We start from the raw sequence: 19,584 nt of genomic DNA, 5'->3' as shown, positions 1-19,584 counted from the left end.
TGCTTGCTTTATCCCCCACTACCCAAAGCCAGGGCAGGCTCCTGAAAGGAGGGGCTTAGATTAATGAGCAGGTATTGCCTTTGGAGGCCTGTGTCCTGAGCTCCAGAACTGGCTTTACCAGGAGGGCTAGGCCAGAGGCAGTTAGGTGAGGTGCCTCCAGGGTATCTGCTGTCCTCCAGGGTGTAGGCAGCAAAGGAGAGGAGGACCTCCAGGTTAGCTCCTAGAGTTCTCAGCGGGAAGAAGGTTCAAGGGCCTAGTCAGTGGGGACACTCTAGGTATCCTGCATGCCCTATCCTTTCTGGCTTCCCTTCTTCCCTGTGGGGGAAGCCCAGCAAGGTGTGGACACCTGGCTGGCAGGGGAAGTGTTTGACAGTGGTGTTCTTTCCATCGTGCTCCACAGAGGAATGCCTGCAAGCTGCAGATTCAGGAATGCCTGCAGAAACTTTTCTCCCAACAAAGGTAACTTAGTAGAGGAAGAGTCCAGGAGAACGGACTACTGCTGCTGACTGGCAGAAAGTTGCTTCCTGGCCACTGCCCTCTGGCCTTGATCATAAGGCCCAGTGTTGGCCCTCTGCCTGAAAACAAAGTGTGCAAGATGAGGCCTTCCAATAGCCTGGTCTGGGCTGCAGATCTTCACGGGTAACAATAAGTAGGGGAAGGGAGGAGACAAGGGACCATGCGGGATCTAAGGGAAGACAATGACAATTCCCTGAGAAACTGGTTAATATTCTCATGCCTCCACTCCCACAATGCCTGGGCCTCTGGGGCAACTGAGGAAAGAAAGAAGAGAGGGAAAGAAAGAAGGGGACAAACCCAGTGAAGATGGCAGTAGGCAGGAACCAACCTTCTTGCCCAATCCCTGGTCACAATTAAAAGCACATGGAGCTTAAGTGACAGAGGTGGGAGGCAGGAGGCAGGAGGTGGGAGGTGGGAAGCAGACCTGGGATCAGCAAGATCTTTATTCAGTGGCAGAGTCAATCAGTCAATCACCTGATGTGGCTCAATGGGGGTGGGGGTGGGGATGACTGCTAGCCACCCCATGGTCTAGGTTTTATAGGCAGCCTTAGCAGAGCCAGGCTATGGGAGGAGTTAGTTACTTTTGGTGGGCCCTTTTAGCAGGCAGGGGGTAGGGACAGGTCATGGGAGGAATTTTGGTGGTGGGATCATTTAGGGAGGGGCAAGAGGACAGGTAGGTAACCACATCCTTCAACAATGCTATTTCGGAAACAAGAGAGAAAACGGGTCAGAATATCACCTGGATTAGGAGTGACCCTGGCAAGAGACTCTCCTGTCACTTCCTAATAAGTTTTCCTTCTGGAGAAACAGTATTTTTCAAGCAGATGAACAGAAAATGGAATTTTTTTTTTCCAGGACCAGGTATGTAGAATTGTGAAAATACTTGGTTTTAAATGATATGGAGATGGCAACAGAGAAGATCCTTTTGTGAAGTATCCAGTGTATGTCAGGCACAGTGTGGTTGGCCTCTTTCCACCTGTTATTTCACTGACTTCCTCAAAGCACCATGAGGTGGGTTGGAGGTAGTAACTTGTCCCCAGTTAGTCAGGACATGGCGAAGCCAGGATTTGGGTTTGAAGCCCTGGTTTTCATTGTGATACTTAATGGCAAAGGGGAGCTTTGACTTTCCTGGGTGACAATGCACAGATGGCTCAAAGAGAGCCACTCAGCCAGAGTCTGGCCACAATCTACTGTGACAGGGGCTGTGAGTGCCACTGGAAGGAAAGGGCCTGCCTCTGGCTAGAAATGTCATCTCTGGGACAGGAAGGCCAGGGCCTTAAACCTCAGGTGCAAGTCCGCTCTCATTCCATAACAGGTCAGTGACTGGCAGCAGCCCCTGAAGAGGCCTATCCTATGGATGTGTCTTTCCTGGGAGCAGCCCCTACAGGAGGGGTTGGTTTACCTGTCAGAGCAGGGAAAAGGGGGACTACCAAAAATTGACTGCAACTTCTTTAGGAATAGGGTAAATAAGAAAAGTCTTATTAGTGAAATAAGCACCCCTCTAGATTCTGGCTAGGCGACTTAGAAAGAAGTCTGATTTAAGAGGTATCTGGAATCAACTCAGGCTTTAACAGCAATGTGAGGAGCTGCTCAGAAGCCAGTCAGGAAAGAGCTGCAAACTGGAGCCCAGGTCTGACTTGCAAATGTATCATTTCCAGCAGGGGATGTGTTGAGCCTTTGGAGTCTCAGACCCTGTCTACCAGAGCAGCCTTCTTGACAGTCTCAATTTCTGTAATGAGCAAGAGCTACTGATAAACCTGCAGCACAGATGATGCAAAGCAGCTACAGGATGCATGCAGAGCCACCCCGACCCCGGCCCCTGCCCCTTGTTTCTACATTGGTTATGGCTAAAGGGGACTTTTCTTTCACATATACTGTAGGTTATGCACTTTGCCAAGCTCTTACTATACATTAACTCATTTAATTCTCACAGAAGTTCAGTTAATAAATCTATTCAACAAATATCTATTGAGTACCAGCTAGATGCTGGGGATAACTCAGTGAACAAGTCCCTGCTACCAAGAAATTTGCAATCTTGGAAGAAACTATTACTGTTCCATTTCCGAGATGAGGAAACTTAAGGCCTCATGATCAGGTCACTAAGTGACAAACAGGGTTTTGAAGTTAGGCAATCTGTTTCAGAGTCCAGGAGGCTATTTTGCTACATTTCACTCATTGTCTTCCCAGCACTACCCACACGGCAGATACTGTTAGTTGACTTTCTTAAACCCACCCCATCTCTCTTCATTCATTTGATGAATGAAACCCAGTTTTTACCTGTGAACTCAGGAAAAAGCCCAGCCCCAGCCCTAGCAGGTAGATCTTGATAAGTATAACTCAATCTTGGTAACTTCCTTTTGCCAGGGACTGCTCAGGCCCCAAATATGTGACAATCTGGCCAAAAGCCATGAGAGGAAATTGGCTGGGAGGTGTTTTTTTTTTTTTTTTGGTAGCTTCAAGTTGCTCTGAAACTAGGGTAGTCAATTGGGTCCCCTATGGGGATCAGCCTAAGGACAAAAGCCAATATGCTAAGAATAGCAAGATAAAAGTGGAAACAACTTGAGTCCCACATGAACCACTGGCTCCAGGGTTCATGATAGCTTCCAGGACACACTGCCCCACTCTGGTCCTTACTTCCTCTGAGTGTTCTCAGATTATCTGCTCCACTTCTTTGGCTTTTTTGCTATGGCTTTCCTTGAAGTGTCTGCTTTTGACTGGCTTATTTTTCTCAGATATTCTCTCAGCTTCTAATCTGTTATATCTTGTTTCTGTAACTAAATTGTAAACTCCCTGAAGGGAGAAAGCATACTTTACATTTCTTTATATCCAGTCATCAATGTGAAGTCCATAGTAGAGCTTAATAAATATTTACTGGTTAATCTTTTTTATCACATTCCAAGATATATTTGCTGCCCTGGAGGGTATAAACATGTTTCCACAAAGAGTAAAACAGGAGTCAAACGAGTTGCAGCTGGAGGCCTAAGTGAATAAGAATGTCAGACATCTCACTCAACTCTGGCTTCCATTCAACAACAGGGCAGACCAGCTCCAGCTGCTGCCTTTGTGCCCCTCTCTGGGCTGCCTGCTGGGCTGCAGAGTCAAATCAACTGCTTGATCCAAGAGGGACTCTCATGTCTACTTTAACTCTCACAACAAACCCTTTGGAGTAAGAGGTATCAGCACAAGTTTACAGAGAGATAGCAAAGGCAGACCTGCTCAGATAGGCAGCTGCTAACCAGTAGAACTGGTGTTTCGGCCCAAGTTTTCCACTTCCTGAATTGAGCTCCTAGGGTTCCCTGCATTTCCCCTTACCTTGTTCCAACTAATCAAGTGATTACCTTTTACTCAGTGGCTCAGGAGAGGAATGCAGCAGAGATAAAATAGAAATAGTTCTTTGTGTGTGTGTGGGTGGGTGTTTGTTGGGGACTGAATCCAGGGCCTTGCATGCAAGGTAAGCACTCTACCAACTGAGCTATATCCCCAGCCCAAAATAGAAATAGTTCTAAAAGCCTAAGCTCAAGCAGAAAGAAAGTCTCAAGAAGAGACTAAATGTCTTGGTGTCAAATGAAGTCAGTAGGCTCTGCTCCCAAAGCCAGAAAGCCATGTCTTCTGGTTAGGGAGAGGAAGAGAAAGAAGGTGAGAGAAGTAAGATGCATCTCCTGGGCAGCAAGACCCTGCCTGGCAGGTCAGAACTAACGGAACTAGAGAGAAAGTTTCCTGCATTCTGCCCATGGCATAGAGGCAGCATGGCTATGAGCTAGAGATCCTTCAGACTGAAATGTGGACCAAAAACCTGACCAGATGACTTTCTTGATACTTTGATGTATAGCTGATCCTGAGACTGTTTTAAGGATAAATATTTGTCTTAATGTTACCCCCAAAAGAAACAACTAATTTCCCTTATCTTTAAATACACATTTCTTTCACCTACTATATCATACAAGCTCAGCTATGCTTTATACTGAGAATTAAGTCAAAAGGCAGTAAAGTGGCTGGGGGAGCAGTGCAGTGGTAAAGCATGTGCCTAGCATAAGGCACTAGGTTCCACCTCCAGCACCCCAAAAAAAGACAGTAAGGGCTGAGCAGTTTGCATCCCTTCCAATGCCAGCAGGGTGCTGAAGTTCTCAGCCTCCTTAGCCACTGGCCACCTCCAATGCTGAGGGCTGCAGCTCAGGGGTCTATGTCCTCCAGTAGAGCCTACCTGCCTGGCCTTCCTACTATCACAGGGAGATCTGCCCCCTGGAGCTGAGGACCCCAACCTATCTCCAAGCTGAAGCTACAAGGTATTGAAGTACCAGCCAAATGTCTTCCCATAAATCTATGGTTGCTGGGTGCTGTGGCCCATGTCTATAATCCAGTGGCTTGGGAGGCTGAGGCAGTTCAAAGCCATCCTCAGCAACTTAATGAGGCACTAAGCAATTCAGTGAGACTGTCTCTAAATGAAATATAAAAAAGGACTGGGGGTGTGGCTCAGTGGTTAAGTGCCCCTGGGTTCAATTCTTGGTACCAAAAAAAAAAAAAAAAAAATAGTGGCACAGGGCAATGACGTTCCTGCCAGTAACAGGGAAACTGACAATGGAACTAGCTGACCTGGGACCCCTGCTAGAAGAGTAGGGCAAACTGACAATTACCAAACCAACCAAAGCTGGGAAGAACAAACATACTCAAGAGTCCCAGGATGAAGAGGAGGTTGTGTGGTACTGATGCCTTCCCTGCAAGTGCACTGTGCCAAGGAGATGGAGGAATTGGTCTGGTAGGGATGTGTGAGGGTCATCCCATATGATGTGCTCCTTGACTGATGGAAGGACAATGACTACCTGCTCACAGCCATAGACCACATGTGCCCTCCTTTCAGGCTTGCTTCAAGATCATCTTCTGCATCTATTACAGAAACTTGAAAACTTTTGGACCCATCTGCTTGATTGTGCACTTTGACTTTTTTTTGGACTCTTGACCACATTCAAATATGTATTTCATGGCTACTCTTCAGGAGAAGGCAGTTTGGGTGATGTTCTTTTTGGGTGCAGTGATCTGCTGCAGCTTTTCCTGGCTCTTCCAACATCATCTTTTGTCAAAATCAGACTTTTTCCAAACAAGACTATTAAAAGATTGCTCAACCGATTATGGGAAGCTTTGTTTCCTGGCTCTATTACATCTTCTACTGCTTCCCACAGTGTGGACTAACCCAACTCTTGCCATCATCTGTGTCCTAGGCATTTCTGCATCCTTTTGGCATTGATTTGGCATTCTTAAGCACCAGCAGACAAGAGCAAGAATATTGGAGACTGGGCTTGAGTGGTGTTGTGCCCACTACTCACTTTCATAGACCCTGGGCAAAAACCTTTCCATTTCCATACTGCTGGCTGGGGAGGGTGGGGACGGTCAACTTTAGCTATCTTCGTCCTCAGCAATCACCTTCCTTGTCAAGACAACTACTGGCCACTCTCAGAGATAGTCCTTCAGCATTCAGTTGAGATTTTATCCCCTCTTCCAACTATTTTTGGAAAATATGGACTGGGTCTCTACAGAAATTGTTTTTTACGGAAGAAAATGTACCTTCCTTACCTTCATCCTCACTTTGTAACCTGACATGTAACACATAAACCATACAATTTTGCAGCACACTTTTCAAAACAATTATAATCTGATCCCATCTTTCTAGGGCCTGGACCTTACACAGTAGGAAGAATTTTAATATTTAAGAATTTTGATACACCAAACTTTTAATAGCCTAGCTAATCATGGAAGTGTGTGCAGGCTTCACATAACTTGAGTTTTAATTTTTTTTTTTCTTGGTTGAGTAATGTAAAATTAAAATGGAGAGGACTGGAGATGTACCTCAATGGTAGAGCACTTGCCCAGTATGTGTGAGACCCTGGGTTCAACCCAAGCATTCCAACAACAAGAAACACAAAGGAGAAAGATATCTGATGCTCAATACTAAGGTTTAAAAAGAAACCTGCTGGGCTGGGGCTACAGCTCAGTGGTAGAGTGCTTGCTTAGCACATGTGAGGCACTGGGCTCAATCCTTAGCATCTGCTATCATCCCTAGGTATCTTGATACAAAGACTATAATGACAGAAGACACTTGGGATTAAAAAAAAAAGCCAGTAAGCCTCCAATCAATTAGCTAGGCTCCCAATCTACCTGAGAAGTTTCCAGGGAATTTCAGACCATTAAAAATTAGAATTAAATCAATAATGGCATCCTCAAGTATCTATGCTAAAAGTCTTAGTTTTATCTATAAAGTGGGCACTTGGATTATCCTTGTTTTACAGAGGATGGCTCAGAGAGATTATTCAATGATACAAGCTAGGATCCAAATCCAAGCATTCTGGCTTCAAAGGCAGCATTTCTAATTACTGTGCTAGTGTCTGGTTTGACACCACATGCAGGGAGCCACCTCAACACTGTAGAGGTTCTAAGTAAGATTGACCCCCTATAATATAAGTGCTACATGCAAGTCCTAATAAGGGTATACAGAGAACTTGTCCTCAAAGAGCTCACTTAAATTAAAAAGGTAAGATATAGGGCTAGGGCTGTAGCTCAGTGGTAGAGAGCTTGCCTAGCATGTGTGAGGCACTGGTTTTGATCCTCAGAACCACATAAAAATAAACAAAATAAAGGCATTCTGTCCATCTACAACTATTTAAAAAAAAAAAAAAGGTGAGGCATATACATGTACAAGGCAACTACTCACATAATACAGCAAAAGAATGGTACAGGCAGGAGCTATGGGGGAGGCCTGTGTGTACCTTCCTACACCATGGAACCTCAGCCATTGCCCATGTGCTAGGACACAGGAGTTGCCTGACAGCCTTCTCATCTGGTGATGGGTACCCTTGATATGGTAGATCCCTTCTAACAATGATAATTGTGTTTCCTCTGCCTAACTCATATTTCTGCCAACCTGACACCCTCTGCTCGCTGGGTCTCTTTGATTCACTGAATCACACACTCACTTGCCCTTAGCTATCATGTCCTTGGATAAGCTCACCTCAGTGAAACACCATGTCATCTTTTTCAGCTTTTAGTTCACCATTTTTTTTTTCAATTTTGTTTAAAATACAAAAAGCAAACAAATAAGCATATATCTTTTGTCCACAAATTTTAATTGATATTTGTTTTTATGAAACGCCATCTTCACTTTACTAATTTCAGATTGAAGCAATTATATAAAATACATCACACAACCAGGCCAGTAAAATAAAACTACTTTAAAATTGCAGCATACATTGATTTACCTGTTTCAATTAAATGTTAGCCTGAATCAAACATACATAGGAAATCAAGCAAGTATATATTACGGTGAAATATACCTGTGAAAATAACATTTGATTTTGAAAGGTGTAAGTAAGACAATGAAGTATACTGCAATGTAAAGTCAGCACATTGATTACAACATATTAAAGAAACACACAGTGGTATGCTAAAAATGAGACCTTACGATTCTAGCCACATCCAGAGCCTAGTAATAGATTTCTCCCCATGACCAAAGATCTAACACAACAAGTTTCTAAACTTGTGGCTTCTCTTTTACAATATTTCAAGTCAATCCTTATTTCTGAGAACTATGTGCCAATTCCAATACTGCATACAAAATCAATAGCCAGGAATGGTGGCATATTTCTGTAATCCCAGCTACTCAGGAGGCTGAGGCAGGAGGAACATGAATTCAAGGCCAGCCTGGGCAATTTAGTGAGACTATCTCAAAAAAAATAACAAAAAAGGGCTAGGGCAGTAGCTCAGAGGCAGAGTGCTTGCCTAGCAAAAAATAAATAAAAAAATAAAAATAAAAATAAAAAATGCTGGAGATGCAGTTTAGGGTTGAGTAACCCTGGGTTCAATCCCTAGTGCTTTAAAAAAAAAAAAAAAAAAAAGGTGGTGGGGCTCACAGCAAGGTGCTCTGAAACCTATAGAACAGTCTCTTTGTGCTAATTTCAGGGCTATTTTTCCAAGGTGTTACTTGGTGTTACAAGGTGTTACTTGGATTTTCCCTTAAGGGACCAAGGGGTGTTATTGGATTGTTAATGTCTGTCTCTCTCTCCCCCCACCTTTTTTTTTTTTTTTAAGCTTTAGGGTAAATAGTTTTATTCATTGAGGCACTGTTGTAGGCATTAAGGTTAAAATAGGAAATAAAGTAAATCCCTGCCCTTAAGGAACTTAAAATCTGATAGTGGGATTGGAAAAAAAGAAGTGTATACACACACACACACACACACACACACACAGAGTGATAGGTGCTATAGAAATAAAAACAGGTAAAAGGGGACAGAAAGTAATAGTGAATGTGTGGGATGCTGTGTAAACAGACTGGTCAGGGAAGGCATCTCTGATACAGTGATTTGAGAAAGCATCCACAAGAAGATCAGGGGAAAACAACTCTAGGCAGAAGAGATGGCAAGTAAAAAGGCCATAAAGAGGAAAACAAGCAGGCACGTTTAAGAAACACTAAGGAGGCAGACAGACTATAGTGGAGTGAGCAAGGAAAAGGGGTCTGGGAAGAGGTCAAAGAACTAGTAGGATTAATGCAGATAGTATTTTGTAGGCCATAATCAAGTCTTTGGATTTGGGGTCACTTAAGATGGGAAACCATTGAAGCATTCTGATTTGGCATGAACGGGCTATGGGAGAAGCAAACTCATAAGAACTTGAGATAATGTAGATGAAAAATGATGTAAATATTTGCTGCATACCATTGGCTCTACACATTCAGATTCAATTAACCCTGGTTTAAAATTTTATTTAGAAAAAATTATATGTGTAGGAGCTGGGCTTATAGCTCAGTGATAGAGTAATTGCCTAGCATATATGAGGCACTGGGTTCAATCCTCAGCAACACATAAAATAAATAAAGGTACTGTGTCCATTTCAAACTAAAAAAATATTTTTTAAAAAAAAAATTGCATGTGTAGTGAACATGTACAGACTTTTTCTTGCTATTATTCTCTAAAAATGTTTACGACTATTTACATTGCATTTCTATTATAATAGGTAATAATTACACATTAATAATTACACATAATTTAGAGATAATTTAAAGTACATAAGAGAATATACATATGCATATGAAAAAAATACTACATAATTTTATATAAGGGTTTGAGTATCTGTGGATCTTGGTATCCATGGGGTGAGGGTGGGGGTCCTAGAACCAATCCTCTGAGGATTCTGAGAAACGACTAACTATAACTAAATTGAGTGTATAGTGTTTTTAATTTTTTTTTTTTTTGGAGGACAATAGGTAGCTATGTTGAATTGTTTTATTTTTGGCACTGGGAATTGAACATAGGGGTGCTTCACCACTGAGCCATATCCCCAGTCCTTTTTATTATTTATTTTGAGACAGGATCTTACTAAGTTGCTTGGGCAAAGAAAGGACTCAGGAAGCAGGTGGCCACTTTAGCCATGGAGAGAGGCCTGGGGAGAAACTAGACAGCTGGACCTTGATCTTGGGAATTCCATTTTCCCGGACTATGAGACAACATATTTCTGTGGTTTAAGCTACCAGTTTGTGATATTTTGCTCGCCCTGACAAACTAACACAAATATATAGGCAAAATATTAACAGTAGTGACTGTTAATATTAGTGGGATTATGAATGAATAAAACTTTAATTTTTGGCTATGTTTTTCTTCTGATTTTTCTCAACTCCTGTTTAATACAAATATGTACAAACTAAAACACAATTTTAAAGAACACTGATTGGAACTGGGCATCCTGGTCTATGTTTTTCTTTAGTTTTTACCTTCTCAGGCTGTTGGGTGCTTAGGATGAGCCTGATTGTGGTCCCTAAATTGAGTTAGGAGAACACTCCAGAGCTAGAAAGAATAAACTCTAGGTCAGGGTGAAGTAGAGTAGAGGATGAACAAAAATCCACATATGATAAAATGCTACCTTTATCCTATTAACATTCATAGCTTTTATGCCTTTGGTGGAACCAAGGACCCCATTAAGGTCAAAGCTCAGCTAGGCACAGTGTTATACATGTATAATTCCAGTGACTCAGGAAGCTGAGGCAGGAGAATTGTTGAGGCCAGCCTCAACAATTGAGCAAGACCCTGTCTCAAAATCCAAAGGCTGGAGATTAGCTCAGAGGCAAGGTGCCCCTGGATTGTTCAATCCTGAGAGAGAGAGAGGGGGGGGGGGGGGAGAGGGGGGAGGAGGGAGGAAGGGCGGGGGAAGGTAAATGTAAATCTACATTTACTGTCTAGTCTCAGAGTAATGACTGTGTGTCAACTCAGTGGAATGAGAGAAAAAGTGAACAGAGCAGAGAGAAAGGGCTTGATTACAGAAAAGATACACATGTATCATTTAACATAATCAGTATGAGAAGCAAATGTGAGAATGTTTAAAGAGCTGTCTTCTGGTTAAGAGCAAATATTTCTAAGTTGATCATCTTTCAGATCCAAGTCATTTCACTGCTTCAACTATATACAGTATGCTTAAATATTTTTAGTTGAGATATACTTAGGATACCCTTCTTTTTAGCAATTTTAGAGCAGTGACTAGAATGAAAGGAAAAAAAAAAACAGGCACCAGCATGTAAGAACATTAGATAATCTTGATATTCCAATATGAAATAATCAATTAGATAAGTTTTCATTCCTCTTTTCTAGAATTTTCTTCTATATTCCCAAGGTCAGGTATAATTTATACTTCTACTTGGGTGTCCAGTGCTTCACTGAGACCTAGTCTCTCCCAAATTACTCTATGCTTTAAAGTTATCTTTTTATTCTGACCTCCTGCTTCCTTAAATCTTCTAAACAAGAATCTCCTTTTATTCCTTCACTGATCTTTTCTTGCTCTAATTCATTCTGCATGTAATAATAGAATGATGACTATTCCATTTATGAAAGGTTGCTAAACCCTGTTCCAAGTCTTTTCTTTACCTTTCTAACAACCACATTCCTAAATCAATAGACCCAGTAGCAGCAACACTACTAGGTTATATAAATATACCAAGGGTTGACAGATAAAAATACAAGCCATATATACAAAATATAATTTTGCCACTTGAAATTTAAGGCAATTCGGTGTTTTACCTACTTTTTGATCTAGATCACTTTTACTGGAAAGTCAGAAACACCTAAAAATATGGTTCACTATTCTGTCCTATTATAATCCTATTGTAATTGTTACAGATCTGGGATATGTCAATTTCCGGTCAAATAGCTCCTATCTATAAAATTAAACCACTTATTTAGTTTGCAAAAAGTAGATGAAATGTTAGAAGCACAAAATTAACAAATACTATTTTATTATTTATAAAATACATGGTGACCATAAGAGCACATATTACAAACTGGAAAAAGTACAGGACAAAGTAAAGGCAAAAGGGTTAAATGACAACAAAGTATCCATTCATATTGAATCCATTTAGCATAAAACAGTTCTTTGTTACAGTTAGATAAGGCTAAGAGTAGGTTCACTACTGTGTTAAAAATGCCAGTAACTTAGAAATATACCTCTACTCAAAAGTAGAGAAGTATTGGTAGTACCTCTAAATGTGTCCTAAGTTAAATTACAGCGTATACAGACCCAGGGTTCCACAATACAACCATTGATTTTAGGCAGAAATCTGTGAGAGACCTGACTGCCTATCTTGCTGAAAGAGCAAAGCCCCAGGACTAATTATCTTTCCTACCTTCCATAAAGCTTTGTTCAGGTGACTTTGGAATGTGATATCAAAAACCCCATTCATTTCTGCTGCAAGTTCCCTCAGAATAGACACTGTGGACTCATCACTGGTATTCAGAATCCGCACAAAGAACTTATTCCACAGTTCACCATCCTTTATCCTAAAATATATAAAACCATTTCCATCAAGATTAGGCATATGAAAATTAGAATTATTTTTGCTTTCAACTCGGAGGTACATTTATGCACCAAAATGATTTCAGGTAATAAATAGGAATCTAGGGTTAGGGATAATTCAAAGAGCTCTTTGAAAGCCCAGGGAAGGAACCACAAAAAGAGCCTACCATAGTGGGAAAAGCTATAATGCACATGAAAGGAAAGCAATTCTCATCCGAATCTATAAATTACCTATGTATATTAAGATATACTCTTCTCCACAAATAGAAAAAAAAATTTGGTTTCCCCTTACTTTCCATAAGTCATTAAAAAGACTATATATAGCTCCACATCCAGTGGTTTTTCATCCTTACAATTCTGAGAATACTAAATTTGAAGCAATCTGATTAAATCTATGTTTGTACCTCTGCTTACTATTATTTTTATCAGAACACTTCTATCATAGTATAGGGCATGGCCATACCCCACCTATTTCTGCTTGTGACGTTCAGACCTGTCTGGCCATAGCCATCCGACCAAAAATGCCTGATTATCCTCTATGCTGACACTATGTTCCAAGTCTATTTCTTTTCTTTTTTTTTTTTTAATTTTTTAATATTTATTTTTTAGTTTTTGGCGGACATAACATCTTCGTTTGTATGTGGTGCTGAGGATCGAACCCGGGCCGCATGCATGCCAGGCGAGCGCGCCACCGCTTGAGCCACATCCCCAGCCCCCCAAGTCTATTTCTAAAATACATATAAGAGGGCTGGGGATGTCATTGGTAGAGTGCTTACCTAGCATGTGCAAGGCCCTGGATTCAATCCCTAGCACCATGCACACATACAAAGTAAATGTAAGAAACAAATATGACTGGTAAAATTCTAAATTAAATAAAGAGGAAAAATAAATTCAATGCTTTTAAGAGGGGAAAGTGGAGAAAAGGGATATTAAATTAAATATTCAACATTGATTTTTTTTTTTTTGTCTGAACCAAAGAATGCACCAATAAGTCATACACTGGTAAGCTTATGCTGAAAAGTTATTAGCCAAGATAAAAAAAAAAGGTGGAACAGAAGACATTTAGTAAGTTTTATGAGTAGGTTTGAAGAACTAAGGTTCTGAGACCAAGAAACCCATTTTTCTGGGTGTATATGTGATGTCTATTTTTGAGCTGGGTGTCAGGGTGCATATCTGTAATCACAGCAGCTCAAGAGGCTGAGGAAGGAGAATTGAGAGTTTCAAGCCAGCCCCAGCAACTTAGCGAGCCCCTAAGCAACTCAGTGAGACCCTGCCTCTAAATAAAATATTATAAAAAGGACTTGGGAATGTGGCTCAGCAGTTAATAACCCCTGGGTTCAATCCCTGGTACCAAAAAAAAAAAAAAAAAATTATATATATATATACACACACACACACACACATAATATATTGACATTTCTTGCTACATATTTGTACACGCACATAACATAATTTGATCAATTTCATTTCCCAGTTCTCCTTTCTCCTCCTTCCTCCCCCCAGGTACCCTTCCTCTATTCTACTAGTCTCCTTTCTCTTCATGAGACCCACCCTCCTTATTTTCCCTTTTTCTTTCTAGCTTCCACAAAGAAGATATATGTCCCTTGACTTTCTGAGTTTGGTTTTTTTTGCTCAAAAGTTCCATATATTTTACAGCAAATATATAATTTCATTCTTTTGTTGTTGTTGTTGTAGATGGACAAATACCTTTGTTTTGTTTATTTTTATGTGGTGCTGAGGATCGAACCCAGGGCCCCGCATGTGTTAGGCGAGCATTCTACCACTGAGCCACAACCTCAGTCCACCATAATTTCATTCTTTATAGGTGAGTATAATGCCACTGTATGAGTGTGTCTCACATTTTCTTTATCCTTCACTGGCTGATGGATACTGAGACTTGGTTCCATAATTTGGTTATTGTGAATTATACTGCTATAAATAGATATGCATGTATTGCTATAATGTGCTGACTTTAATTCTTTTTTTAATATTTATTTTTTAGTTGTAATTAGACACAATACCTTTATTTTATTTATTTACTTTTATGTGGTACTGAGGATGGAACCCAGGGCCTTGCACATGCTAGGCAAGCGCTCTACCACTGAGCCACAACCTCAGCCCCTGACTTTAATTCTTTTGGGTAAATACTGGGAGATATTGTTAGGGTCATGTGATGGTTCCATTCCTAGTCTTTTAAGAAACCTCCATACTAATTTCCATAATGGTTGTACTAATTTACAACCACATCAGACATGTAAAAGTGGTCCTTTTCCCCCATGTCTTCACCAACATCTAGCATTTTTTTCCCCCCCAGTATGAGGATCAAAACCAGGGCCTCATGCATACTACACAAGTATGCTATACCACTAAGCTACCTCCCCACACTTATTATTTGTATTCTTGATGATGGTCATTCTAACTGGAGTGAGATGAAATCTCAATGTAGTTTTGATTTGTATTTCCCTGACTGATAAAGATATAAAAAACATAAAAGACATTTTTGAATGTATCTGTTGACCATTTGTATTTTTTTCTTTTAAGAAATGTCTGTTTAGCTCATTCTAAGCAGCTAATACTAAAATATTATTTGTTTCTTCACCAGGAGATTCAATCTCTGGTTTGGTTCTACCCCCTCATTAAAATAACCCCTGGGTTCAATCCCTGGTACCAAAAAAAATAATAATAATAATAAAAAAAATAAAATCATATACTAAAATCAGTATATAACTTAGAAACCTTCAAGAGATGCTTATTAACTTTTGATAGAATGACTATTAAAAAGAAGTTTATGGGGCTGGAGTTGTGGCTCAGAGGCAGAGTGCTCGCCTAGCATGTGTTTAATCCTTAGCACCGCATAAAAATAAAGATATTGAGTCCACCTATAACTAAAAAATAAATATTAAAAAAGAGGTTTATGACTAACACCAATTGGTTAAAAAGTTATTCTCCAAAAAACTTCTATTAACACTTTTAAACCAAGAAGCTTCTATACTACTCATCAATATTGACAAACTCAGGTTCAGAATTACTGAAGTCTGAATAGTTCAAGTCTTATTTGTTTTTATATATGTATGTTTTAGTTGTCAATGGACATTTATTTATATGCAGTGCTGAGAATAAAACCTAATGCCTCACACATGCTAGGCAAGTCTTATTTTTAATTAGCAATCCTTGATCCTGCACCAGTACTTAATAAAAATGGGCTAAAGTTAAATTACTGGAATCATGGCATTTGATTTAAGAAAACTAATGTTACAAAAGCAGAGACAGAGCACCCAAGAGAGAGAAAATAATTTTCACAGGCAAAGACCCTGAAATCACAAATACTTACTCAGAAGTATTTTGGCTAAGTTTCCAGAGGGACCCATCCCAGAAGACCTGTAGGTGCTCCTTGAACAATAGTAAATGTGCTAAATCTGCTATACCAAACAGGTCTACCTGAAATCACAAAAAGTGCCATCAGCTAAAAAATTTCTCTGCCTCATCATGGCAGTTTATTTAGGTAGGAAGTTGAAAGGTATCATAGAGCTTAAAACTTATTTTATGACATACAGTTTAGTAGACTATAGGAAAGAGAGAAGCTCCCCAAAGAAGTGATCAATTCTATGGATTATCCTTAAGAATCAAAGATGACAAACTCTCTGGACTATCAAATCAAATGTATAGAACAACACATGTGTGGGCTGCTTGAATCAGCAAATGCCTTGTGTCTACAGCTCAATCAGAAAAGATTTTTGCATATAATGCCAACATATAAAACACTTCACATTTTTCTAATGTTCTTTTTATATACATTATTGAATTTGATCTACACAATAATTCTAATGTGTAAGAGCAGAGACTGTTATACTTATTTTGTAGAGATCATAGAAAATGACTTATAAAAGATCACATGGATTGTAAGTAGTAGAAGACACGGCCCTAACACTTGGGTTACTAAGTCAGGTGTTTATATGTGTATGTGTATATTCTTCAGTGCTGTGACAGGAAAATGATATATTTTACTTGACTTGGTGACACAGTATTTGAAAACTAGGTCATCTATTCTAGGAGAGTCCATAGTAGTAAATCTAGCTTTTACAGCTTATCTAGATAAAGAAGAGATTAAGAAACACTTCCCATATTTCCTCAGGATTGTTTTACACTTACCTGGTAGGGAGAAGAACAGTTAGCCAGGATCTTTTGTCCTTCCAGGATCTGTATAGTCCGAAAGCCGTTGAGGGGAAAAACATCTAGCTGCACCCTAAGGTCAACACTGTAGGAAAAGTCCACTATCTTCAAAGCTTGACTGTTCTTATTATAATCATAGGGATCGTAGATTCTAAGCCCAGATTTAAGAGAAAGAGATAATAAAAATAGGCCATGAAAGAAGCTGCATAGCTGATCTTTAAAAAAAATACTGCAGGTATGTATTAGCCATTCCAACAGCTCCCTCCAGTGGTCAGTAATAAAAATACACACAAAGGAACAAGGACAGTGTCCACTCTTGTGGACTAATTAGTGTGGACAGTGTTAAGACCAGTTTGATGACACTCAGTATATCTAAATCACACTGCATGGCCACTACAGAATAGTTATCAAGCTTTCATTTTATATAGTAAGTACAGGAAGTAGAGAGCAGGTTTCTGCCTTACACTGTACAAATCAAAATATACAATAGCAGCTGGGCGTGGTGGCACATTCCTGCAATCCCAGCTACTCAGTAGACTAAGGTAGAAGGAAAGCAAGTTCAAGGCCAGCCTGAGAAACAGTCAAATCCTGTCTAAAAAAAAAAAAAAAAAAAACGGGCTGGGGAAGGCTGGAGATGTAGCTCAGTGGAACAGTACCCTTGAGTTCAATCCTTGGTTCTAAACAACAACAACCAACACCATACAAATAGCAATGATTTATATACTAGCAGAAATTATGATGGGAGAAATTAAGCTTTTATAAGTCTCATAGCCTTTCTTGTTTACTACTGTAGATGGGCTTTGCTTCCAAAGTTTAATAAAAACAAAACAAAATTAGGCTTTTTTTTTTTTTGGTAAAGAGTTGCCTATAAAATTTTGTTTCTATTAAACACAATATTGTACCTTACTTCTTTGCAATTACAGCTCTTATTTTCTAAGAAAATACTTTAACATGAATTCACTACCAATTAATTATATTTCACGTAATAAACCTATTCTAAGGAGATATAGGAATGAGAGAATGATAAATTACTTTCATGTTTCTTCTGTTTTCCTCAAACTCCTGATTGATAAAGGCCTTATATTCCTAAATACAAGCTTTAACTAATCTAATCTACAGCACAGAAGAATCTTACTTTAAAATTTACAACTCTCCTAATTTTCCTTGGCCCTAGATCCAACTTATTTTTGATCACCATAAAAACTATGATCACTTAAAAACATTTTTTTTTTTAAACTTTGGAAAGATAGAAAAAATATTTCTTAGATGAACAAAAAGAAGCATGATAGTTGATCAGAGGGATTGTGAACTATCATTACCATGGGCAAAACTTTCTGGTTTTTATGGATCTTATTTTTATTACTGCCCCTGATCCCCAAATATGTAGACATTGAACTAAATTATTTTGATAGGTTCTTTATTTCGTGAATCTACATGAAATTTATTGCCAAATTTGTTAAGAAGTAACAACATAGAAAGTAATGTTCCTTTGACACACTATGTGCTCTCCTGGAGTCCCTGGTGGCTGAGAAGGTCTATTTGAAGACATGGACCACAAATGCCCAGTTCTAAAAAGGTTTAGAAAATACCTCTGATTCCAATTTTCATAGCCTGGAGAACTCTACCACAGTGCTCTGAACTTTTAGTGTTGTAAAGTAAGGACAAAATAAAAACTATATCAGGGGTTCTCATAGTTGGAAACACAGAATTTTTGGTGGTCAACATGGCTCGGGGGAATGTTACTTGCACTTAATTGGGTGAATTGGGGATTTATGGGGAATAGGGATATAAAACATCCTGCAATGCTTGAAACAGACCTGCAGAAAGAATTGTCTCATCCAAAATACCTATGGTGCTCTTGATAAAAAATGTTGCTATGTAATGTCTGGGCAACTATTAAGACTGCTATCTTGCTGGATATGGTAGCACACACCTGTAATTCCAGCAGCTCAGGAGGCTGAGGCAAGAAGATCACAAGTTCAAAGACAAGCCTCAGGAACTTAGCAAGGCCCTAGGTAATTTAGCAAGACCCTGCCTCAAAATACAAAAATAAAAGGGTAGAAATGATAGCCTGTTACACAAATTGATCTGAAAATGTACTTTACATTCAATGTTTGCTTTGCTATTCTATAAAATTAATCTAAAATAAAAAGTGCTTCAAGTCTGACAATTCACTTATTCTTATTTTCCTGTTATTTGAATATGCAGTAAGAGTGAAAAATATAAAATGCTGGGTTAATGTAAAAAAAATTATTTATAAATAAAGAGCTGGGGACACTGTTCAGTGGTTGAGCACCCCTAGGTTCAATCCCTAGTACAAAAAAAAAAAAAAAAAAAAAACTGTTATCTTAACCTGGAGGCTGAGACAGGAGGATTTTAAGTTTGAGGCTGACCTATGCAATGGCATAGCAAGATCCTATCTAAAACTAAAAACTGAAAAGGATTGGGTGCATTGCTCTTGTAGAACACTTGGTTAGTAATGTGCTAGACCCCTGGGTTCAATCCTTATTACTGTAGGGAAGTTAAAGACTACTATCTCAGGAAAAAAGGTAGGATTCTCTAGTTCTTTGCAGAAATCCATTTTGAGGCCAACTGTGTTTAAAAGTCTAATTCAGCCTCTTCTTATAGGTTAAATAGTCAAAAGAAAGGTAAAATAAAGATTTCAGGGCTAGTGTGGTGGCACATCCCTGCAATCTCAGTGATTACAGAGGCTGAGGTAGGATTCAAGTTCAAGGCCAGCCTTGGCAACTTAGACCCCGTCTCAAGTTGGTGGTACAGTGCCCCTGGGTCAATCTCTATTTCTGACGTGGTGTAGGGAGGGGGGGAATAGGATTCTAGCTTTTAGTGTATATTAATGACCTTAATAAGTTAACTGCTTACTAAAACACAGGGTTGAGGAAGAAAAGGCATCTTTAAATCAGGCCACCCTACTCAAATACTATGAGACCAATAATCACTAAAAGGGTGTGCTGATTCTCTGATCCTTTATATAAAACAAAAATCTTGGGCCATCTTTTCCTTGTTTGTGACTCAACATTTTCTATATTTTTTCAGCTCTAAGTATTTTGGCTTCATTTTTTT

The 19,584-nt window shown here is 39.4% G+C and overlaps 1 protein-coding gene and 1 pseudogene across 2 annotated transcripts in view; one reads left to right on the top strand and one right to left on the bottom strand.

Annotated features, from left to right (window-relative positions):
• Positions 1-284: 284 nt before the first annotated feature.
• LOC124104073 (adiponectin receptor protein 1-like) lies at positions 285-5,990 on the top strand (annotated as a pseudogene).
• A 5,769-nt stretch (positions 5,991-11,759) lies between these two features.
• The window catches only part of Bub1b (BUB1 mitotic checkpoint serine/threonine kinase B), a 59,954-nt gene continuing 52,129 nt past the window's right edge, over positions 11,760-19,584 (bottom strand). For both annotated transcript variants that reach the window (XM_046461932.2, XM_046461934.2), the window contains exons 21-23: positions 16,483-16,654; positions 15,665-15,771; positions 11,760-12,317 (exon numbers count right to left, since the gene is read on the bottom strand). In XM_046461932.2, the coding sequence (XP_046317888.1) occupies positions 12,086-12,317; positions 15,665-15,771; positions 16,483-16,654 (511 nt within the window). In that variant the 3' untranslated portion in view covers positions 11,760-12,085. The remainder of the gene's footprint in view (positions 12,318-15,664; positions 15,772-16,482; positions 16,655-19,584) is intronic.

The sequence above is a fragment of the Marmota monax genome, unplaced genomic scaffold (genome assembly GCF_021218885.2).
Source record: "Marmota monax isolate L192 unplaced genomic scaffold, Marmota_monax_Labrador192_F-V1.1 WCK01_AAM20220418_F8-fsc00001, whole genome shotgun sequence".
In the NCBI taxonomy this organism is placed as follows: domain Eukaryota; kingdom Metazoa; phylum Chordata; class Mammalia; order Rodentia; family Sciuridae; genus Marmota; species Marmota monax.
Note: the sequence above shows the minus strand (reverse complement) of the source record. Positions and strands in the feature narration are given on the sequence as shown.